General features: G+C 43.8%; 1 protein-coding gene across 5 annotated transcripts in view; it reads right to left on the reverse strand.

Moving 5' to 3' along the window:
* Positions 1–24,749, reverse strand: part of EYA3 (EYA transcriptional coactivator and phosphatase 3) — a 57,692-nt gene extending 32,943 nt beyond the window's left edge. For 3 of the 5 annotated variants that reach the window (XM_068994492.1, XM_068994489.1, XM_068994487.1), the window contains exons 1-2: positions 24,666–24,749; positions 2,638–2,732 (exon numbers count right to left, since the gene is read on the reverse strand). In XM_068994492.1, coding sequence (XP_068850593.1) covers positions 2,638–2,670 — 33 coding nt within the window. In that variant the 5' untranslated portion in view covers positions 2,671–2,732; positions 24,666–24,749. Of the gene's footprint in view, positions 1–2,637; positions 2,733–23,703; positions 23,722–24,665 lie in introns of those variants that run through there. The other 2 variants (XM_068994488.1, XM_068994491.1) reach the window with 2 other exon arrangements.

Raw genomic sequence — 24,749 nt, forward strand, 5'->3', positions numbered from 1 at the left:
AAGAAAAGAAAAAGAAAGAAAGAAAAAAAAAAAGGCAGAAAGAAAAAAAAAGCACCAAATGGCACATTCTAGCTGATCCTTGCTCCCAAATCACAAATTTCTATCACTGAAAAGCCAAGTAATGCTGGAAAGCTCTGTTCCTGCCTCTGAAAGACTGGAGGTCAGTTGTATTTACTGAGCCATACACAAAGACTTCCTCCCAACATCAAGAGAACAGGTAGTCTACAAATGAATCCAACTCTGACTGACATCCATAGATAATTTCCAAGCCTGAGCAGACACAGGGACACTCCTCACTCCCAGCTCATCACCGAGCAGGGCAATAACTTTGAGACCACGCTGCCCAAGCCATTGGAGAGCACAGCTGGGCTGCTGTGGCTGGAGCAGGGGACAGCACACATTCAGGGACAAGGGATATTATTGCCAACTTCTCACTAATTTCAATTAGGAAAAAACGGTGTATTTCTGGAGCCCTTTCCAACACATTGCTCTCCCACCATGGACCCAGGCTTGCCCTTGCTGTCTGATGTGAGTGAGCAGTCATTCCAAACACACAGAGACCCGCTGGGTGTCTGCAGTGAGGCTCGCACAAGTTCACTGTCCTTTATAAAAAACATTTTGTAATTTCCTAGTATTAAGAATTAAAATAAGTATTATAAAAATTAACTACCTCCACCCACAATGCATTCAACAAGTGAGAGATTACTATACAGAATCACTTCTAAAAACTAATCCAGATTAATAATTCACTACAAATTCTGAATCTGCTTTCTAGCCCTGCAGTGTGCACAGAAACTGTTTTCATTCTAATACAGACTTGAAGAGGGAAGAAACACTCAAAAACCAGGGACCAAAGCTATGGCCATACAACATGCCAGAGAGCAGTACAGAACTGAGTGATCAGTCTAACACTGAGCTAGAAAAGACACATTTTGGGAGCAATTATTACTATCAGTCCACATCAACATAACAAAACTACCCATCTTTTTTAATTAATATTTTTTAAAGTAAAATACACTGAACTTGAAGTTCGATGACTTTTCTACAGGCTCCTTTCTGTCTTCAGTTATCAACAGTTTGCCATAAACATTATTTTTTGAAGTAACTTACTAATCTTGTCCCTGTGATTTAAGAAAAACAAAACATTTGGGAAATAAATTAAGTGTGCACAGTACCATCACTGGGTGATTCAGCTGACAGGATTTTGCAAAGCTGACCTCAGTTTCCTTTTATTTTTTTACTTAAAGAAAATTCACGTGTTTCAGGAATGGTCTCACTATACAAAAAAGAAAACAAAATTTTCTTTCCATTTCCTCCTGCAAGAATGTTCCACTCTAACCAAAATACTGCCTCACTTATTCATTATGATCCATCTAGTCTTATATTCTGTCACAGAATGACTGACTGGTATCAGATACTTGAAAGAAATTACCAAGAAAATCTTTAGCTGAATATTACAGCAGAATCTGCTTAAAGGACACTCCACTGAAAATTAGCTGTACCCTATCGCTCATGCCCTGAAGAATAAAGACAGTTTTCATTATATAAGGATGTAATTTCCTTTTTTAGTACATTTTTAAACCCTTCAAATAGCTGGAATACAAACTATATGGTTTTGCTGCTTAGTTTCACATTTCGTGGATATTTTTCAGGCCCATCATCTGCAGATTGTGACAAGCCAGGTTCTAAATAATTTTAAGTTTACATTTCCATTTCATTTGACTTAGTTCCTAAGCCATAAAATTGCATAAATGACATTACAATGTATTTTCTAACTAGTTTAACTGAAGAAAATTGAATTCTCACACTAAAAAGGCATCAAAATCTTTTCACTTAGAACACATGCAAAGTGCCCTCAAGCACATTATTCTGCTTCTGTGTGCATTTGACAAGGCCTCCAAGATTACAAGCATCACTCCTATGGTAACTTGGCAATTTCTTGTTGAGTTTGCACTAGGTTTATTTTGGGAACAGAATATTAATACAAATATTTCTGCTTAATTCCTTTGCTATTGTGTTTTAGATACGCAATTTAATTCATCTCATATTGTATTGATAATTCTCTACCCAACACGCCTGTGCTGTGTTAATATCAGTTATTGATAATGCAAACAGTACTGCAAATACTTCACAAATACATAGCAATTTTAACCTTCCCACATGCTTCCCTACCCCAACATACTGTTACATTAGGCATTAAAAAATGCCTTCCACTTGTGGAAACAATGAACCGCGGGATCTTTTCAAGATCTCAAGCATAAGAAGAATTGAAGACTACATACCCTGTAATAACCAGCATGCGGATTTTGTCCCTAAAATAGTAAATTTTATTTTCTCTACAACAGGCTTAAAATAAGTCTGGTTTTCTGAGCATAACAGGTAATCATTTTGCATGCATAGAAACATCATAGAGTTCAAGTATACATAACTATTCCTTTATTACTACAGCCTGTACAATTATAGTAAATTAAATGTACAGCACATTTTACAAACAACAAAATGCTTTTTGTCCTCTGGATAAATATACTAAGTATAAGCCTTCTTTTCCAGTATTAGTTAAAATAACTGTATACCGAATTTGTGAGATCACAAATTTGTTTTATATTTTCATTTCTAGTCTTTTTTAAATGTACTTACTGGTTGTTCGGGTAAGTCTTGTGGCTCTTCCATGGGTATTACTATTTTAATGCTTAAATGATTCAAATCGTGTGTTCCTCAGCAGTCTTCAAGCCCTGTTAAAAAAAGGTGTTCATAGCTTTATGTACTTTTGGGGGGTCTTATCATGTAGGCTATCAGAGAATATTAATTGTTATATACTCCTCCCACAAAACTCGTGTGGCCATCTCCCAAATAAAATACAAAATTCATATATGGAAAGATTTCATAAACAAGGGATTTAGCTTTAAGCTTTGAAGATACAGATTTTTCATGCACACGGTACATTTCTACATCATTTACTCGGACCACACTGACTGTAGAAGCTAATACACTAATCAGACACGTGCACCATGATTTTAAAGACACTTTAAATGATCAAGTCTGGTCTACTAGGTCAGTAAACAGCATGATTCAATCTAACCTGTTTTAATTTAGAACATTTATATAACAATCAAAAAAAATCAGGACAAGACTGTACACCTAAATGCATTTACACACAGTGCTGTTCCTTGCCAAATTCGCAAAGCAAGTCCTTTATTTCAACTGCACCTTTCAAAAAGAGAAGTTTGATGAAATTTTATAAAATAATTTTTATTTTGGAAGCATTTAGCAGAGAAATCTTATATCTTACACCAAAAAGCTGCTATCTTCCAGGGGCTTAAAATCATGAAAAAGAAATTTTGCAGAATATTTTCACAACCTGATTAACTTTTGCAATTTGCTGGGCAAAAGATAAAGGCCTGCGTCCTCCTGGCTTCCCCCTCTGCCCACATGACGTGCATGAGCACTATGACCTGTGTTTTTGCTCTTTCCCCTTCTCATTTTGGAGCCATTTTATTAAAATCAACCCCAACCTCCTCAGAGCAGCTTTTCCTGAGCTGCCTCCTCTGCCACCCCAGCAGCACCTGCTCTGCCACACGCCTGCACAGCACAACTTTAGGGGATTACAGAAATTAGAAAAAATGCTGAAAAACACTTAGCGGGTTGGAGAAATTAAATCCAGGACTTTCTGTGCTGAGGTACAACCAATTCCTGCCTCCACAGCCTCAAAAGTCTATCTCTAAGTGTCTGTGGAAATGTGAAAGGCCATTTTATCAACTGCTCTTTCCTCTAGGACCTTCTGTTTTCCCATCCTATTCGGAGCATTCAGGCACCTTCAAATCATGGAACTATCCCCATACAAAGTGACTGACTGAACTAGTTTACAGAAGTAACTTTCTGGTGTCCTAAAAACCATGTCTCTGTCCCCTCCCTGGCTCCTGCCAGACCTACTTAACCTGCCAGCACGTGCAGCCCACCCACAGCCAAGTCCCACGTGCCAGCCGCGGGGATGCTATGCAGCCTGGAATAATTTCATATTAACCAGGAAAACACAAAGGGGTTCTCCCTTATTTGAGGACAGGTCTTACGTGCCAGCGTGTATTGTATGTGCCAGGATAAAATTTCATTGAGGGTTTGAGGATTTTGCAAGGCTGCCACCCCTAATCAAAGCTACTTACCCTTATTGCCTGAACTCTAAATCAACTGAATTCACAATTAGTCTCGTCCATAACTCAGGTTCTTTGGAAACGACCCTATTCACAATACACAAGAAAGTCTACAAAACAAAGCTCTATTGTTACCTTTACAGTTTTTTCTCCATCAGTTTCAATTTGTTTTATTTTAAATATAAATCTTATTTCTTTCATTTTTTGTAGAAATAACAGAGAAAAATCAGGACTGAAGAGAAACTCTGCCACTCAGAGATTATAAAAAGGAGTACAGAATACAATGGCCAAGAGCAAGAAGATTTGGAATTCATACCTAGAGGTCCTGTCCCTCATCCTTCACTTCTCTTATTTAACTCTGTTTTGTTGTGTAATTTCATAGAAAAATCCCAAACTAAACTCTTCAGTACGGAAAAATATTTTGCATTCCATTGATCCACACAGCAGTAACTTCCCATGCCATGCTTTACTTAAAGGCTGCGAGTAGTTCTTTAATTTTGGTTTTGAGAAGGATCTAAATAATTACAAAGACAAAAAGATTCCCAGAGCCCCATTTAATAAGTTACATGCATGAAGAAAACACTCTTCCCAAGTAAGTCGGGCACCTTGTAGCACCTGGAAGCAGATGACTGAACCAAAGCAGGTGAACAGTAAGTGCCTGCCTTAATGGCAGGTAGAACTTGGCCTCTGGTGGCTTCATGCCTTCCCTGTATCTCCAGAAACAGCAGCACAGGCAGAGGACACCTCACACTCAAGGTGTGCCCAAGGCTGTCAGTCCACAGACCAAGCAGCAGTGTGTGTCTGGGTAAAATGGAGGCACTGAACTTCACACCTGGGAGCAAGGGGTGAGGGCACTCTCCCCCAGCCAAGGCCAGCAGCAGCTTACACTGGTGTGGGAGAAGGGAGAGCTCCTGCCTCTCCCCACCTCCCGCAGCCCACTCCTGCCTGCCTGACACTCCCTCCTTCATGGCCACCAGAGGCTTGTGTGGTTGAACAGCAGTCTGGATGTAGGATCTGCTAAGGGAAAAAAAGAAAAGAAAAAACAGAGAGACCCAAGCACAATCTCTTCTGCTAAGCTGCTGTCAGAGAGATCAGCTCTGGCCCCGCACAGCCCTGTTCCACAGGAGCAAGCAGGATGTGGGTCAGGAAAAACATGCAAGCAGAGCAGCAGGATGTGCCTTTTCAGCCACAGTCATGGTAAATGAAACTATAATTTTACCATCTATTTGATGTTTCACTTCGATGAAACAGAGACATCAGTCACGGTGATAAATATACAACAGGCTTTTCACCTCTATCACCCACTCAGTCACCAGGTTCTCATGCAGAGCAGGCACACATCTTCTTGTGACTGGGCACAGAAAGTCCTTGGATCGTGGTATGGCAAGTACCTCTCCCAGCCATCACCTCTGCCTGCCTCTCTCCTCCCGCACTGAGAGGCTGAGTGAAGCTGCTGTCAGCTCCAGGGCCAAATCCACAAGGAGGAGGATCCACAGAGCAGCTGCTCCTGCCCTGCTCCACCACAGCTAATCCCCAGCTGTCCTTCAGCCAGCCCCAGCCCTTGGCGGGTACAAGCCCCAGGTGCCCAAGCTCCTCCAGGTGCTGTTGGACACCTCCTTATCCAGCAGCAGAGGTCTGAACTGCCCAGAGCTTGGCTTTCCCAAAAAACAAACCCAGCATCTTGTACCTGCTCAGCCTGAGCTGCCTCAGAGGAGCACACTGAGCCAGCAGCTCACCAGCAACGAAGATGATTTTTAAAAACTGAAAATACACAACACTGATTTTTTTGTTGGGGTTTTTTAGGGGGTATCCTTGGTTGGTTTTTTTCTTCTTGCACATCAAATCTCAAAATTAGATTTTTAACTTGTATAAAACTCAAGGTAACTGCACTTCAGGTAAGTTTATCACCCGTTATTACGGAACATTTTTAAACCCTAAGTGAACACAGCAGCAGAAGTATCAAAGAAGATCTTTATTATGTTCAGTTCTGCAGAGAGCCCAAACTGCTGTGGTCACACGCAAGGGCACTGGTCCCCATCCCACCATGGCCTAGCTCCCCAAGGCAACTGTGCCTGCTGAGCTCCCAGGAGAAGGAAGCGGGGACGTACAGCTCTGGGGGCAGCTGGGGCTTGATCAGGGTGTATCTGTTCATACTTCTGTGTGAAGGAGGTCTCAAAAGACAATTCAGGTGGTAAGAATGATTCTGTGGGCCACTGGGTTTGTGAATGAGAAAAACAGTACAAAATGGAAGCAAGTGCAAGAAGCCATTAAATGAGCTGCTGCAATGAAAGAAACATTCAGAAAAATGAGTCCATGGTTCTGCTTCTAGAAACCAGCAAAGTACCACACTTTTTCCCTTTATGGGATGATTTTTGTTAATTACCTGATAAAAACTATTCTGTAATATGTGAATTAAACACCAGTTTTTATTTAATCTAGACTTGTTTTGAATAACCATCCTGTTTAATTCCAACTTGCATGGAACACCAACAACGCAAAATATTAAGAATTTGGTGTGTCATTTTATTTTGTTTGCTCAATTTAAGGAATCATGTTATCTAAACTTCCAACCAGAAGGCACCAGAGCAGAAGACTGGGCTTCAGAATCGCTCTCAGCAGCTGCCTTCTGCTCTGCATAACATCCTAATGCCAGTAATTCACTATTAAAAGCCCTGGCAAGTGATCTCCAGTTTCTTGCACTAAAACATGTATTAAAAATCCTAAAATACAAAGTCCAGCTTGGTCAGACTTTCTCAAACTAGATACTCTGGATAGAATTTCTGAAAGCTGCCCGCTATGAACAGAGCCTGGATAGACTGCTATTTACTTTCAGCTTGTGCTTTTCAAGCCCATCTGCCTTGGCTTTGGATATAAAGTTTCATGCAAGAAACAGTTCTCCCAAGCTGCAAATAATTAAAGTCAGGATAGTGTGATAAAACCAACACACAGTAATTACACTGATTAGGAAAAAAAAGCTAATTGACTATGGTTTTGTATTACTTTAAATCAGTCACTATTTCCCTAAGAACAAAGCTTTGATTGGGGTAATGAAGTTACATCTATTAAACAGTGATTTGGAATAAAACCATAGAATCATTTATGTTGGAAAAAACCTCCAAGATCATTAGGTCCAACCAATACCCAGTGTCACAGGTTAGCAAGCACAGTCCCGGAGGTGATGACCTTGCTAAGGGGTGCTTACAGCTTCCTCTGGGACCTGATAGAACCTATCAGCTGGCCAGTTTGAATATGGACAATTCTTTAAGCCACTTAAAGTTGTGACCGCCTCTGTGATACACACTTAAGAATAGACAAACTCCCCCCCAAGCTCTCTCTCGTTTCTGGTGCCGGGACAGGTGGCAGCAGGGCCCATGAGGGGGCCAGTGGGCCTGGCCAGTCCCTGCTTGGGCCAGGCCGGGCCGGGCCATGGCCATCCCAGAGCCGATGGACCTGTTCCAGCCATGGAGCCCCCTCACTGCCTTGCCATGGGCAGCCGGAGCGGTTCGGCTCTCCCCCCTCTCCACTTCGATAAGAAAAATTCAACATTCCAGCTGCAAAGCTGCAAGGCCGAGGTGAGATTAACCCTTTTATTGCTGTGAAGAGCTGAAAACCTGAGGGAAGAGAGAGAGGAGATGCTTAAAGCTGAAATTCTGTTGTGAAGCTATGATATATCAGAGTATCCCGTTGTAATTCCATGAAGATATGGGGGGGTGGAGTGTTCAACTCGTAAGCAAAAGCACCTGCGCTGAGATAGGCAGATGCTGACGCAGCTGTAATTTCATGAGAAGTTTGGACAGGGAGAGATGGACCAGATGAGGACTTTTGCTCCACACGGGAAAGGAGAAAACCTCAGTTCCTAGAGATGGACCAGATGAGGACTTTTGCTCCACACGGGAAAGGAGAAAACCTCAGTTCCTAGAGATGCTCCCAGAGATAGTCCTAAAGATGAAGATGAGGAGGACCCTTTGCTCCCAGGGAAGGAGGAGGGCCTCTGTTTTTTTTTTCTGAACAGCTCAACCTTAAAATTGTACCCCAAAAACTTCAAGAGTGGACCCTCGAAAGCAGTTGCGGGAAAAGCTGCAAGTCGGGGGAAGGGACTCACATGCAAGCAGAGAGACTCCTCTTCCTAAATGGACTGAACAATATTTGGAAGTGGGCGGCTGTCTCGTTGTGATAATGTTTTCATAGCATGAGCAAGAAGAGACTTCTCTTTCTAAATGGACTGAACATGGTTATTATGGAAGTGGTAAACAGACTGAACATCTCAAGGGTTGTCTTTTTACATTGTCAGTGGGAGAAGGGAGGAAGGTGGGGGGAGGAGGAGAGTTCTGAAGGTATGGTATAATTTTTTTTCCTTCTTTTAGATCTGTTAATAAACTTCTTTATATTCTTTCAAGTTTGGTGCCTGCTTTGCATTTCTCCTAATTCTTATCTCACAGAAGATAAACAGTAATGAGTATTTTGGGCCAAACCACTACACTAAATTGGTGTTTATGCCCGGTTACAAACCCAACCCGCTACATCCAGCACTGCCAAGGCCACCACTAACCCATACCCCCAAGTGCCTTGTCTTTTAAATCCCTTGAACGATGGTGACCACCTCTACCCTGGGCAGCCTGTGCCAGGGCAGAACAGCCCTTTCAGTGAAGAAATTTTCCCTAATATCCAATCTAAACCTTCCCTGGCACAGCTTGAGGCCATTTTCTCTTGTTCCATCCCCTGTCCCCTGGGAGCAGAGCCTGACCCTGATGCCTTGAGAGGCCTCCTAGAAAGAGAGACAAGACAGGAGTAAGGGAATAAGGCAGGTATTTGAAAGGCCTTCAAAGGTACCCCTGGGGGCCAGAGGCCACTGCCAAGATGGACCTGGACAACGGGTCACGAGTTATTCACACTTTTATAGGTTTGGTTCATTTGCCTATCAGGGTTAATTCTCCAATTAAAGCTTCAGTTAATGATGTAATTTCCCCTCAGCTTACCCCCCTCTTAGAGGCTCTTTGGTTTATACTTTCTGGGCCTAGGACCTGGAGAGGCTTTGTTATGTCTACCTAGCACGAGAGCACAGAAATTAACAGGCTACAAGAAACTTCAGTTACACACTGCGCAGTGCAGGACTTGGAAAATACAAAAGTTAAAACCGAAGGCATCAACCCCACCTGGCTCCATCCTCCTGTCAGGGAGCTGTGGAGAGAAAGATGATCCTCCCAGGCCTCCTCCAGGCTGAGCCCCACCAGCTTCTCCAGCTGCTCCTCATCAGACTTGTGCTTCAGACCCTTCCCCAGCTCTGCTCCTTTCTCTGGACATGCTCCAGCCCCTCAATGTCTGTATTCTAGTGAGGGGCCCAAAACTGAACCCGAAGGAGGGGGACAATCACTTCCCTATTCCTGCTTGACACACCATTTTTCACGCAGGCCAGGATGCCCTTGGCACACATGCTGGCTCATGTTCAGCAGCTGTCAACCAGCACCCACAGGTCCTTTCCTGCTAGGCCCCCTTCCAGCCACTTTCCTCCTAGCCTGGAGCGTTCCATGGGATTGTTGTGCTTAGGATGCACTCCATCCCCTTGTCCAGAACATTCATAAAGATATTAAGCAGGGCTGGTCCCCAATACTGAACCTTGGGGAACTCCACCAGTGCCCAGCCACAGAAGGATGTAGTTCCATTCCCCTTCACCATCTGGGCCCAGCCATCTAGACAGTTTTAAACCCAGCAAAGAGAGCACCTGTCCAAGCCCTGAGCAGCCAGTTTGTCCAGGAGAAATGGTGTCAAAGGGTTTACTAAGGTTCAGGTAGACACATCCACAGCCCCTCCCTTATCCACGATGCAAGTCCCCTTGTTGTAGATCATCAGATTGGTCAGGCAGGATCTGCCTCTCCTGAACACGTGCTGGCTGGGACTGACCCCTGGTTGTCCAGTATGTGCCATATGATGGCATGCAAGATGGTCTGTTCTGTAACCTTCCACACCACCAAGGTCAGGCTGTAGTCCCCAGATCCATTTTCTGACCCTTCTTCTGGATGGGGCACTACATTTGCAAGCATCCAGTCAAGCAGGGCCTTCCTTGTTAGCCAGGAAGGCTGGGAAATGATGGAAAGTGGCTTAGTGAGCACCTCTGACAGCTCCTTCACTACCTTGACTGGATCCTATCTGGCCCCAGAGACTTGTCTAAGTGGTGTACTATGTATTTATAGAAACATTTTCTTATTGTCTTTTACAGCAGTAGTTGTAATGTTTTGTCCAAGTCATCTCTGCAGTTATTTTCACTCCTTAGTTATTCAAGGACCACCACCTTACAATGAACAGCAGCAAAAATACATTAATTAGGCAGAAGAATAGCATAGTCTTCCCATATTTTCTGGTGGGGCATTTCATGACAATGTGTCCCATGCTGCTGCATTAGACACACACAGGATTGGAGCATGCAGCCAAAGCAATCTAAGACATCGCCCAACTGGAGCAGAGCTTTTCCTCACAATGTTTTCATTCTGTGCCACTCACCACATGACAAACAGCTTCTGACAGAGAAGAGCAGAACTTGGCAGAGTGCAGTATGGTAGATCTAACCCCCCCTTTGTTCTTTTTAGATTTAATTAAAATACCCAAATAAAAACAAAGGTAAAAGAGACACATATTGACGTTACTATGCACTGCACAGCTGCTGAGTGTTTTTATTCTGAAGGTTTGACTTAAGTTTTAATCTTCAGGCAAAATATGCTCTCAGTCATCCCCCGCACCGGCAATGGCCTGTGCTCCTCCACATTACAGTGTAAGCAGGCACCCAGATATATTTTATTTTTCCCTGTATCTCAGCACTCCTATATCCAACTATGATAGTATTTCACCTGCCAAGCTGATGAAATATTTCCAGCTTATTATTGAACACAGGCTGATCAGTGTTCTGACTATATACCAAGGCAGCACATCCAACCTGATGCCTGCTCCTACAGGATCCCTCCTGAGGATTTAGCAAATACAGGCCAACAACAAGAATCTCCCATTATGCTTTGAAACAGCTTGATTAAAGACCCCAGGAAATTACAGCATCAGCCTGGCTCCTGGTTTACGGAATAAAACAGCCCCTTAAGGAACTGTCAGGAATTGAACAACTTTGTGTACTAAGTTTCATTTTTTTCTTCCTCCAGGCAAAACCAAGATCATAGAAATTCTTCATGAGTTGTAACATTACAGTGATGCAAACAAAATGAGTGAATAAACTGGTGTGTAAAATGTTCAATCTGGTGAAAATCAAAAATCATTACAGATACTCAAAAGAAAAGGGACTCACCGTAGTAGTGCAACCCTGTGCAGAGACAGGAGAGAGCAGGAGGGGCTCAGTGAGCTTTCCTCCTCCACCACGGAATGAAATACCTCACACAAGTCACTTGCTCTCAGAAGCAGTTGGCAGTAGCACAGTGCATACCCTCGTTCCCATGGTGCACAGGAGTTCATTTGTAACTGTCAAATTCTGTCCATGTCTGTGACTGTCACCCCACAGCTTCCAAACCAATGGGAACAGGTACCTTACTCCAGTGTTTGAAAATCAGCTGAAGTAAGAAGGAAAAGGAAGTGGGATTTCTAACTTCACACTGTGGTGCCAACCCCCCTGTGCTGAGTCCTACTTTCTAATACTATTGACAACCAACTCCTCAAACAGCCTTGCTCTCCAAAACAAGTCTTGAAAATGCCCTCTAAAATCCATCTTCAAGACACCATCCTTCAGGCTTTCTCTTGTTAAATCTACCCTCTTCATGAACAGTTTTCTCCTAGCTTCCTTCTTCAGAAGCAGAGCTGAAAAAGGACTCAAGTTAATGAATGAAAGCTGGGCTACACACCAGCCTGTTGATTCCCTGTCTTGAACAAATCCAGAAGCAGAGCTCACGACAAACATTGATACTCCCCTATTGGCTTTTCTCATCCTCCACACACACCCACATGCCCCTAGGTACAACACCCACAGGTATCTTCAAAATACTGCGACAACCAGGAGAATAAACCTTTGTTATGAGTGCTGCTCCATGATTCCCTGCTCTCTCTCCGTGCTCCTTCTTCCCAGGAAATTTCAGAATCAAACACTGTAAAAGTTACAAGGAAGGCATTTTGTATGCCCTATTTCTGAAGGTATGGATGGTCATGACAAGCCTCCAAATGCTGTCCTGTGGGACTGAAAAATCATGGTTTGATTAAAGTTCGTAACCTTAAAATGGAAAAAAAATTGTGCTGCGAGAAATAAAATAAGAAATAAATACAGTGAGAAAATAACTGAAATTAAACATGGATATACAAATCTCATTTTCCCCCAAGCAATGTCTGTTCCATTGACAGGAATTTCCCCATGATTTTTAGATCCTTGAAGGGCTATCAGTGATCTGACTGTCTGCAGCTCACTCTGCTTGACCAATGACACATGCTTATTTTCCCAGTTCTTATGCAATGTTTTTTCAATTTGATTTTGAAACAGCAGGGAAATTTTTAATGGGGAAAAGAACTGTTTTCACAAAAGGAAGATTTGGAAACAACAACTTCATCCTCAAGAAAAACAACTCCCACTGAGCCCAGAAATCATGTGGCAATTCCTGCTAGACAGAGCCAATGTGCATCGCTCACAGGGCACAAGAACACAGAACTGCTGCTACCTTTCAGTGACAAAACCGAAGTACAGTGATTTACAGAAACGTCAGCTAAGTAAAAGAGTTGATTCCCTCCTCTGTTCCTGAGGATATAATTTGCAGTGAGACAGGACAGATTTTTCCCTGAAGGCCACACAGGGTGGTACCTGAAATCTCACAGCTCATATACATTTTTGTGTTTCTGGAAATTAATAAACAGGTCACAAATTTCTAGAGCTGCAGCCCTAGACAGAAAAAAAATGCTGTTTGACTTCCATGGCTTTAAAAACAAACTTTCCAACAGCAGGACACACTGCGTTTAATTCCTAAAAGCCACTTCAGACACATTATAATAGATTAGGACACTTCCTGAACAAAAGACAGAACATTTTAAGCCTCTCTCAGTCAGACAGCAAACCTGCATCACATTAACCACAAAAAGGAATTACTGACATTATGCAGTTCTAAATTTCCTTTTCAATAAAAGATTTGACTCAGACATATCAAAAAGTCATATAACTAGTACCAGAGGCTACCATGAAATGCACCTACAGTTCTACTAGAGAAACTCTTTCAGTACTCAACCTTCACCACGATTTTATTACAGAGGTTGTGACTACAGTAAATTTACTTTTTTTGTTATTCTGCATTAGGGGCAGACATGGTGTTTATCAGGGTGTGATTAGTTCTGAGAACATCTGTAGTTATTCATGTCTTAGCAACACTAGTTGCTAGAATAACCTGCTCAAAAAAAAAAATCAGGAAAAAAGTATTGGATATTTGAGATTTTTTTTGCTGGGGAAAAAACCAGTTTAAATGATGGCGTTCAACACTCAGCTACTCAGTAGGAGCCATTGCTTTTAAGTAAATGGATTTATTACACCACTTGCTTCACACAGCATCTGTCCTGCTGACAGAGGCAGGGGGAGCCCAGCAACATCTGCCTAGAGCAGACGCATGGTCTGCCTCACACAGCTACACCGGCAGGACCTGTGTGAGCATGGCCACCTCCACCAGTTTCCAAGGGCTTTCAGTCCTGGTACAAAAGGACTGGGTGAGCAGCTTGGCTTTCAGCACGTCCTCTGCCTTCAGGATTCTGTGAACCTTGATCACATTCTGTCTCCAAATCAGGCTCCCACTCTTCAGCTCCTCTTGGGTTTTTAAAAATCTGCTCCATCCACTATGGTCATGGTCACCGCCCACTTCAGACACAGCAACCACAGATGCACGTAATACACAAGATGTGGCTACAACCACAGCTTTACGACAGAGCAGTAAAATGATGTCTCTGTCTGTTGTCCTAAGCCAGCCAGCATCATCAATGTTTTGTCTGGCTGCTGCTTACACAAGGAATCATTTCAGTGACCCATCGCTGCCCTCAGGTTCCCCTCCTGGAGTCACAATTGCCCATTCTGAGTTCAGTCTCCCGTTAGGCAGGGTTTAGATTGTTTTTCCCTAGATTAATTACCTTTAATTTAGAAAAAACAATCTAAACCATATTTATATTCATTATATTAACTTCTTGTAAATTTATCTACACTGAAGTTTTTCCACTGAAGCCACTTTTTGATCACTCAGTCTTGAACTTAAATCGTTGGTAACATCAAAAAACTTAGAAAATCTTATTGGCCATTCAGTCCTCCAGATCACTGGTAAAGATGTTGGACAAACCCAGTTTAAGCACCAATATCCACTGTAAGAGCAATATGGTGGGGTGAACAAAAGTCATGTTTCTCAGTGTATCAAAGATCATTTTTTTAGGTGGTGATGTAACATGGTAGAAGTTCAAGATCTCAGGAGAAGTGAAGATGACAAGTAAAATAAACAGCCAGCTTATAGTTTGTTCAGAAGACTGATCTGATCTGTACAGTGCTACAGGGGGGCCTGAAGAGGCAACATCTGATCATCAAGGACAGCTTTCCCAAGTGCAAGAGCACATTCCACCCCAACAGGCAAGAAAATGAGCAGACGCAAGGGGAGGACAGTTTGACAGACAACTTCTGACTAAGCTCAAAAAGGAAGAATGTGGGAGGCCAAGATAAGACCAGGTACCTATGAGGACTTCACCAGAACTGCTGAAGCACGCAGAGATCAAAAGCTTAGCTGTCTCAAATCTGGCAAGGGATACAAAATGCAACAAGAAGGGCTCCTAGGGCTCCTCTGAGCACACTAGTAGCAACAGGCCAAGAAACCTGCTGGTCAGAAGCTGAGCAGGCAGGCATCAACTGACCAAGGATACAGGAAAGGCTGAGGGATTCAATGTCTTCCTTTCTTCGGGCTTTACTATCAAGGTCTGCTTTCAGGCCTCCCAAGTCCTTGTGCCTCATGGGAGAGCTTGGAAGGTGAAAGTGTCACCTGTCAGAACCCCCAGAAAATATATCCCATCCTAGGGGTTTGGTTACCTGGGCTCAAGACCAAGACAATGCAGCTGGTGACCTTGGGGACAGCTTTTCCAGAAAGCACTACTGAAGGCACCAGCAACTCCACTTCCTGTCTTGGGAACTGCTTTTAAGCTGCAGATCTCCCCTCTGGCTCCCACCTGAGCTATAGACCTAACCTCCTAGTTGGAGCACAAAGGTGCCTCCCTGGGATCCACCTGCCCACTCAAGCTCCTGCCTGACTCCTGCCATCGCCCAGTTCTCCCCGTGGGTCCTGAGGGACTGCGCCCTTGCTGCTGCAGCTGCCTGCTGTGCTACCACTCACTGGCCCTTCCCTGCTGCTCCCAGACACTAACACTGGCACTAACAATGGAAGATGAAGTTAGAGACTGCCTTAGGAAAACTGGACATACACAACTAACACCAGACACGATGGAGAAGGATCTGCTTCCTATCATTTTAGAAAGGTCACATCAATCTGGAAGGTGACTTATGACTGGAAAAGGGCAAATGTCACCTTCAAGACAGAAAACAAGGGAGAGAGAAGCCAGCTGTCTGTTTCATCCCAGTGTCTCAGGGGACTATGGAGCAAATCCCCATGGAGATCATTCGTACACACGCAAAGGACAAGCAAGAAACTGGGAACAAGAAGCATGGATCCACCAAAGCCAAATGGTGCCTGCCCAATCTGACTGCCACTTCTGATGAAATTATTTGCCCTGGAAAATAAGAGCTATGAATATTCGGTATCTCCCTTCAGTAATGCAGAGTCCTTTGGTATGCTTGCAGCCACATTGGGCAGATATAAACTATGGACAGAGTCCTGTCCACAGGAAAACTGCGTGGATGGCCAGATTCAAAGGACTGTGACTACATAGCAACAATTTAACTAGTGGCTGGTAACAAAAAGCTATGCACAAGAGATGACAGTGGACACAGTACTAACATCTTCATCATGACAAGTTCAACAGTACAGCACATGCCTTCAGAGAAAATCCATGGATAAGACCAAAATGGGAGGTGCAATCCAGAAGCCTGGAATGCAGAGCTGTAATTCAGCTGCGACTTGGCAGGACAGGCTGGCAGGAACCTCAAGAAGTTCAATAGCGGCAAGGGCTACAGGCTGCCCTAGGGACAGGGCAACCCCATGCAACACGACAGGCTGGGAACAAACTGAGAGGCCACAGGTCTGCAGGAAAGAACCTGAAGAATCCTGGTGGACAAGTACAACATGAGTCAGCTGTGAGTCCTGGCAGCAACGAAGGCTTGTCTCAAGCTAGACTAAAAGATACATAACACACACAGCCAGACTCATCTCAAGAGACTAGAAAAAGATGTAATGGTTGTAAACTGCAACAAGAAAAATTCCAGTTCAGTGTGAGGAAAAATTTATTCACCATGTGAGAGGTCTACACTACAAGACTGTCCCACAGGGGTGGTGAAACATCCAACCCTGCACATTCTCAAAAGCCCAGTGGTCAAGAGCCTGAGCCACCTACCTTCTGTGAACAAAAAAGAGGTCACGTCATGAGGTGCCCTGCAGTCCAAATCTCTCCTTCCAGAAGCTTCCATTCATAGAGCACCTTTCCTCCAAGCCTGGGGAAACCTCCTTCAATACAGCTTTGTCAAATGTTTTCTGAAAATTTAATTATACCTGTAGCTTCCCCTCTACCCATGCACTCTGAGAACTCCAGGACAATAACAAGGTGGAATTTGCTTGTACAGAAGCCATGCTGACAGCATGCTCGCAAGTAAGCAGTGGTTTTGTACTTTATAACCTTATTACTGTGGAACTCAGTTATCTATGGTGTTCCCTGGAGGTTCTCTAGGGCCCACCTTTAACTGTGAAAACAAGGAACTCACTCTGAGCTTTTCCGTTACACGTTACCACCCTCGGGTGCCCATTACTTCATCCTTGGCCACCAAGCAGTCCCACACAATCGCTAATCGCTACCTGGATTCCTGCTCTTGATGAATTTGGAGAATATATTACAACTGGTTTAAGCCTGCTATGCAAGGCACTGTTCAACTTATTTTTCACTCTTTTTAATTCTTGTTTTACATTTTACCTGCCACCATACAGATTTTCCTGTTCTCACCTGCCACACTTTTCATTTTAAATGCTCATCTCTTCCCTATGATTTTTTTTAGCTTTCCTGTTGAACCATGGAGGGATACTGGGGACACCCCACCACCACCACCCCAATTTGTTTGCTGTTCAGGCTTCTGACAGAATTTTTTAAACAGCCTACAAGTTCCCTATCGGCTGCTCACTTTTGGACAGATCTTTTCATGGTTTGGGGGATTTTCAAACAACTTGTTTCATTTTTAGGTATTTTAATTTCTTGAAATTGAATATCCACGTTCTGGATTTATTTTGGCTGCTGTCCCATTCTAATCAGTTATATCTAATTGTACTGCAGTTGTTACAAGCCTTCCCATTACTAGCACTTAAATTTGGTTCTATGCACCACAACAATCCAAAAAGCTACTTCTTCTGACAGTTTAAGCTGAAACAGTCATTCACTGAATTGGAAGAATGTTCCCTCTACCTCCCCTCCTGATAAGGCACTACCTGGTCTTTGTCCAGGTAGTTGGAATCGTCCATCATAACGCTTCTCTGATCTCAGTTAAGAGGTCCTGATCATTATCACTGGCCTGATCCAGGGATACCCAGTCTAATCCCAGCAGTACATTTAAAGTCTGGGATTTCCACCCATACAGACCCAAGAGTGCTTCTCTTCTTCTGTATCTGTAATGCTGTTCCCATTTATAAACCCCTTCACTCACATTGGCCACATCCCACTGTCCCCGGCCCCACTGTTCCTGGATAGAGATACCCTGGCATCACCACATTCCAGGAAAGCCTCCTTTTGTCATCTCCCCAAGACTTCTTACAGCACAGACAGCACAACCCTGGGATCAGCTCCCTGGTCACCACCAAATTGCTATGATTACAGGATCTACAACTAGTTAGTACTACAGCATCAAAAATATCCCAAACCAAGAATGAACATGTCCTACTTGGAATTCAACAATTCCAAAATTTACAACCAAATAAAGTCTCAAATAAATGCAGACTTAGATGGCAAATTATTTGTTTCTTGCTGGAGCTCACTGACAAAATCCTTTTCCGTCTTTGTTCTTGGCAGGTCAGCCAACTTTCAAAAAAGAACAAACATCTCACAAATAGCAGCACCGTCTCCTCCACAGGGTACAACTCTGGCCAAAAAATGGCTGATGACTTTTTTTTCAAATCTACCCTAAAGGCCCCATTTCTCCCAACTCTCTTTTTTTTTTCCATGTTACCTCGTGCTTTTCAGCATGAACCATAATTAACATATGCTACCAGTGACCAAATCACATGTAAGCAAAAAGTCTGAGTTGATCCTGAGTATGTTGTGCATTATTTTTTATAAAAAAGAAGGTGCTGTTATTTTATTTACTGTGAGTGCTCCTTGCTTACCTGGAGAGTTACCTCGTAGACCAGGAGAGTCAGCAAAAAAGCTACATTCAAATACTGAGAAATTGTATGAAGTTTCTACACAGACCCCAAAAGATACTGCAGCCAGGACAACAAAACCTTCAGATTAAAGACATATTCATATTTCCTTTCTCTTCCCTGTTGGCCTTCCATCTATTTCCATGTCCTTTTTTTCTTTCACACTGTTATTTATTTTCATTATCTAACTGCCAGTCATGTAACTCTTTATATTTAGCTCATATGAAATATTTACAGTTCAAGAGTACTCAAATATATTAACTTCTAAACTCAGTGACTCAGTCAATTAGCAACCCTCTCCTCCAAAAATATACTTCCAGACAACAAAACTGTGGTGACATAAGCTTTCAGTCTTTGGACCATCCTACTTCTTTACCGTAGGGCACTTCTGCTCCCTGCAGAAGTTCTCCCAAGTCTTCTAATGCAGAAAAGAAGTCTGCTGAGCAACCCAACGCGGCTGTTGCAAGTAGTGAGACTCTGGATTTATTCAGAAGCAGTCACCAAATCATAGAATGGGCTGGGGGGACCTTGAAGACCATCTCATTCCACTCTCCTACTATAGGTAGGGACACTTTCCACAGTTTGCCCCAAGCCCCATTCAACTTGGCTTTAAACGCTTCCAGGGATTCAGTAATCCCAAATGCATATTCAGCTTCTGCCACATGCACAAAAAAAAAAAATCATTGGAAGGCCCTGAAGGAATGGGACGACACACACCAAAGACACAAAGGGAAGATGGAGAGAGAGGTCTGATGTTCCTGTACGATAAGCAGCCATTTGAGTGTTCCTGATCACAGGGTCTCCCTTAGACTGCTTTACGAGATTCAGCCAAATGGCAACTGTATCTATTGCAAAGTGCAACCAGTCAACAGGACCTGATGGAGAGCCAAAGAAACAAAAAGGCACATGAAGGTTTTGGGGTCTTTTGGGAGGGAAAGGGGTGGGGGGGGAAGAGCGTTTTCTTGTTTGTTTGCTTTTCAAGTTAAAAGCTGTAACTCAGGAACTGCAGTAAGTTGAAAAGACAAAGAGGAGGTGAGCTAAAGAAAAGCATCAGATTTCAGAGTTTACATAACTGTGGGCAAATGACGAGACCCGAACTTTGTGTCTGCATCTTTCCACAGCATGCGTGTGTGTGTGCGCTTTACTCTTGTCAACACTTAAAAAACAAGCACAAAAAGTAAGAAAGACAACAAACTACACTGCTTCAAGCATCACGTAAACCAGGTCCTCTGACTTTCTGGTATGTGCAAGTGTGGCTCCCAGGAGGAAATGAACAAGATCATGAAAATATCTTCATTGCTATAAATATATTTTCTTCAGGCCTTGGCACTGAGAATCAATCCCTAACTGGATAACAAACAAATCCCAGCAAAACCAGTGCTGTGTGTCCTGGAAAGCCTGATGACCACAGAAAATCTTGAGCCCAAGATGAAAAGTGGCAGATGAACGACCTGGTCATTGCTTTACTAATGGATCCGTAATTAGTTGACCTGTGGCCAGTAATAAGATTGTGCACTTTCATTTCAGCTGACACTAGCTGAGAGGCCTCACATTACACAAACTCCTGCAGTGGTAATCAAAGCACGTTTAACCCAACATTCCATTAAGTTACAACCAGTTTTATTTGGCAACTGGAACAGGTAAGGAGCAGAGCACAACTCACTTCCACAGCTTTTTGGGGCCTGGCAGCTCTGTCACCTGTGACCACAGGTCTATTTCCAGGGGCTGTGGGAGAGTGGAGGAAGGACTGAAGTTTAGGCAGAACCAGAAGCTGACACACACCTTTGGGCTGAATGACAGCCCAAGGAATCAGTGTCTTCTTGCTTACCATAGGTACCAGGTAACCTGTGGGAAAGAAGAGCCCACAGCACTTTCTGCTGTCTACTAGCTCTAAAATCTGTCAGTATCAAGACCTTACCCTAAGGGCTGTCGTCTCTGACTTAGGCCTAGTCTGCCAAAAATTTGTCCACTTTTTACTTCCTTCACTGGAAAAAGAAGCTGCATGACATAACACTGGACTCTGCCAGTAGCTCAGTGAAAACTACACTTTCAATAAAGACCAGTTATATTTGGGCTTTTTACAACTGCAGCCACAAAAAAAAAAAAAATCATTCATTAGAGAAACTTACATGACAACTTGGTGCTGGTTTTTTATTCAGCATAAAGTTACATTCTTTAGGTGCTGGATAGCTATCATACAGACTAATGATTCACAGAATTACTGTAACTGTTTTTGCTATCTTGTAAAATGCCAACCGCAGTGATACTATTGACTCATGGGGACTTTCTGGCTTTCCTCGGGTCAGGCAAGAATGAGTATTTTGTAACTTCTTTTATTTTTTAAACCAGAAGAATTAATTTTTGCTCATATCCAGAAACATCAACATAGCAGGAGGCTTGGCATGTGAGGTAACTACTGGATAGAATAGGGGAAAAAAAAAGAAAGTAGAATAAGAAGAATTAAACCTCATGTGTCTTTGTAGTTCTTCAGAATACCAGCCAAGATAATGCAGTGCCTCTGTTAACTCTGAATCGCATCTTCTAGAAAGGCCAGCTCCCCTTCCTATACCCCAAAAGTTCTGGATGGGCAGGAAATGGGGATTTAAAGTACACAGAATAATCAAGGCAACAGCTTCTGAAATTTCAAGAGCTATTATAAAGGTAGGGAACAAAGCAACAGATATATCCTACACATGGGACCAGACTTGCACGTGAAACTTCAAAGCCCTGAACCAACAGTGTTGTCTTCTGTGACAGTATTTTCCCCAACAGGTAGATAAGAACAACTATGCCTTTACCAAAAGAGCAGCACAAGGAAATCTGAAGTACAGAAAACCAGTGTCATTGTTTTTCTACCCAAAACACCTCCATGTGTTTTTGAAAACAGCTGCTACATTCTTTTCTCTTCTGAATAATTAATAATCACCTGGTCCTGAATATTCATTTTTCTACCCTGATCATCTTAAGTCAGTAATATTTAAGGAAGAATTTCTTAAGCTCTCTCAAAAAGAACAGGGCAAAAAAAGAGTCACAGAAAAAACACTAGTATGAGACTGATTTGGAAAATCCCAGAAATGGAATTACACATAATAGCGCACCCTGTATAGAAATAGGAACCATCACCCAAGGTTTAAAGCTGCCACACACTTTATGTCATGTTCCAGCTCAGAGAAACAGCACTGTCAATATTCAAACACAACCAACAAACATTTCAAGATGCAGCAGGAAGCTCCTGGGATGCAAGAATAGCGCTCTGGTCAAGTCGTAACTCAGGAGGGACCCATCTGCTGATGAACTGAACTCTTCCATCACCTCTGAAATTAGGCTAGACATACCCTTAACCTCAAGTAAAAGTCTATTCAAGAGATGGAAAGAGTCCCCAGTCAGCTCCATCACAATATTATATGATTTTTCTAAATACAAGGCTGGTTTTCTAGCTAGCTTGTTCAGTTACAGGACTGATCGGTGACAACCTGGAAAAGACAGGGAAGCGACTGGTGTGAATCACAATGACACCATACCCTGAAGAGGCTGCTATGCCCTGCTGTGTCACAGCACTCTCCTAAACATCATGTTGGGTAAAGCATCAGGAGGAGATCCCAGCCCTTGCAACATCACCTTCACTGAGGCTCTGCTGGCAGCAGCAAGAACAAAGAAAGGATTTGAAGTTACTCCCTCGGGTACTGGAGTGCCTCCAGTCATGGCATCTGCACAAATTATCCCAGAATCACTGCTAGAGAGGGGCCACCAGAGAATACTGCTGAAGAGATGCTGGCTTGCGGCCTCCTAACTAAGTAAAGGAAAAAAAATTCTGGATAAATTAGGATGAAATAAAGAAAATAAATTAAGGGTAAGACAAAGCACAAAAAAGCTGAAAAAGACCTTCCTCAGTGTATAACCAACCAGTGAGTGCCACTGGTCATGGTATAAGGGACAAAACCACCCCCAAGGTCCTGTAAGAAGATGCTGTCTGGAGATAGGTAGTCTGTAGACACTGCTTGGTGCAAGAACATATATAAAATACCAGTTGTTAAGTCCTGACACAATTCCATTTCAGGCTCAAAAGTTTCCACACATCTTCATCCTGGCAGCTCCTCTTCCAATCACAGGGTTTTGCAGACCCAGTAAAAGTTTTATCAAACGTCCCTTTTCTAAGAGCAGATTTCAGGGAAAAAGAGCAGAGACTTGTCAAGAGGGAAAAAAATAACCCTACTTCTGCTAACTGAGAGTACAGCCATGGAGCTACTCATGTCCCAATGACATATTATCTGCTTTATGCCTTGGGTACCTTACGTACAGTATGGCTTGCACACAGGAGCACACTACTTGCCTGACTTTTAGTTCAATTAAAGTATTTCAGTATATTTTATCTAGTTTTATGTTTAGCCATCTATAACCACCTTTTGGTACACAGAAGTTAGGAAATGGTACATTAATCTGCTGTAGAGGGGCTCCAACCCATTCATACAACACATGGAAACCCATTGACAGTGTCCTCTGACATATTCAACTGAAAACTCATTCAGCATCTGGGTATTTCCAGGGCAAAGTTTTGAGAAGTGACAAATCCTTCCAAAGTCACCCATTACTTGGGAATCCCTACAGCTATTGCATACATCCGTGAGAGTTTTTTCAACCAAATTAATTGAAAAGCAACAATTTTTCAATCAAATGTGTTGCACAACCCAACAGTACACAGTTCCCCAGGTGCCACAACTGCTGCTGAGGCTGCAGGGAGAGCTGAGGGGGAGACAAAAGCTGCAGGCAGACACTGCAGGAATTGCCGCAACTTGGAAACTGCAGGACTTTAAGCTCAGCAATGTTTCAAACAGAGCAGGGAGAATGTACTGGCAGATCACTGCTTGTGTGGCAAAAACTGGATAGCAGAACTCCACAAGTAAGAAGGATCGCACCACAAGGTGACAAGGAAAATCCCCCAAACACAGTAGGGTCAGCCCAATAAGTCTGTAGGTCTGCAGGCTGAGAAAGCCACTATGTTCATGCATTTTTAAAAGTAACTTATTATGAAACCACTGACTTGAGGCACATGAATTGTGATTCTCAACTAAACATACCTTATTCAGCTTCCGGAGTTTAAGACAATCCACAACAGACAAAACTGAAGGAAACCAAACAAGTGGCAGATAAGGCTTCTATGATTATCTTCTATGACTTTTACTGATTATCTTAATCAGTATGTTGACTGTTAATCACCAGTTGGAGGTTACTACACTACAGACGAAGTGTATCACAGAAACAGAAATATATATCTCCATACTGAAAGCAAACTCCACCATGACTCTTTGTTCGATGTTCCCTCAAGGACTAGCTCTAGTCTGGAAACCATTCAGCCACACCATGCAGCACAGCAGCCAAGCTAACAAAGCATTCTGTTCTGGAGCTGGCTGTACATAAAGCTCCAGCAACTCTGCACAGCATTCCCAGAACCAGGAACATCCATCTGGATCCAGCCTCGGTTGTGAAGCCCAAGCCCAGCCCAAACATCCTATTAGACTGCATAAACTTCAGCACAAGCAGCTACACCCACACAAGAGCGATGCAGGTGTGCTGAACTGTGCCCTGGGGAAGCCCCCACAGCCTGCGCCCGGCCCCGGGAGCCGCAGTCCCTCCCGCGGGCATCTACCCGAGTCCTGGGCATGTCGCAGGGCGGGCTCTGAATCCAGGTTCCTTCTGGCCGCTCCTCCCTGCCTGGGCGAGCCCAGGGAGCCGGACAGTGCCCCACTGCCCCTCCTGCCTGCCTCCCAGCTCTTCCGCGCACCGGCAGCGGCGAAGACACCTGGACAGCCGGGCACACGCCGCCGGGCTCGGGGGCGGCGAGACGGGGTCCAGCCCCGCGCCACCGGTCTTGCCGCAGCCCCCCGGGCCCGCGCTCTGGCGGGGGCGGGGGCAGGAGCACACGCGTCGGCCTCACCGCCCGCGGCCGAGGAGCCCCGGCCGGCTGGTCCCAACTCGAGCCGGGGAGCAGCTCCGGGGGCTGCGGGGTTACTCCGTGCCCAGGGCCCGAGCAGGCTCTTACCGAGAGGCGGCTCCAGAGCCGGGCCCGGGACCCGCAGCGGACATAGCAGCGGCGCCCGCGCTCCCCACCCGCCGCCGGAACAGG

Source organism: Aphelocoma coerulescens, chromosome 23, assembly GCF_041296385.1.
Source record: "Aphelocoma coerulescens isolate FSJ_1873_10779 chromosome 23, UR_Acoe_1.0, whole genome shotgun sequence".
In the NCBI taxonomy this organism is placed as follows: domain Eukaryota; kingdom Metazoa; phylum Chordata; class Aves; order Passeriformes; family Corvidae; genus Aphelocoma; species Aphelocoma coerulescens.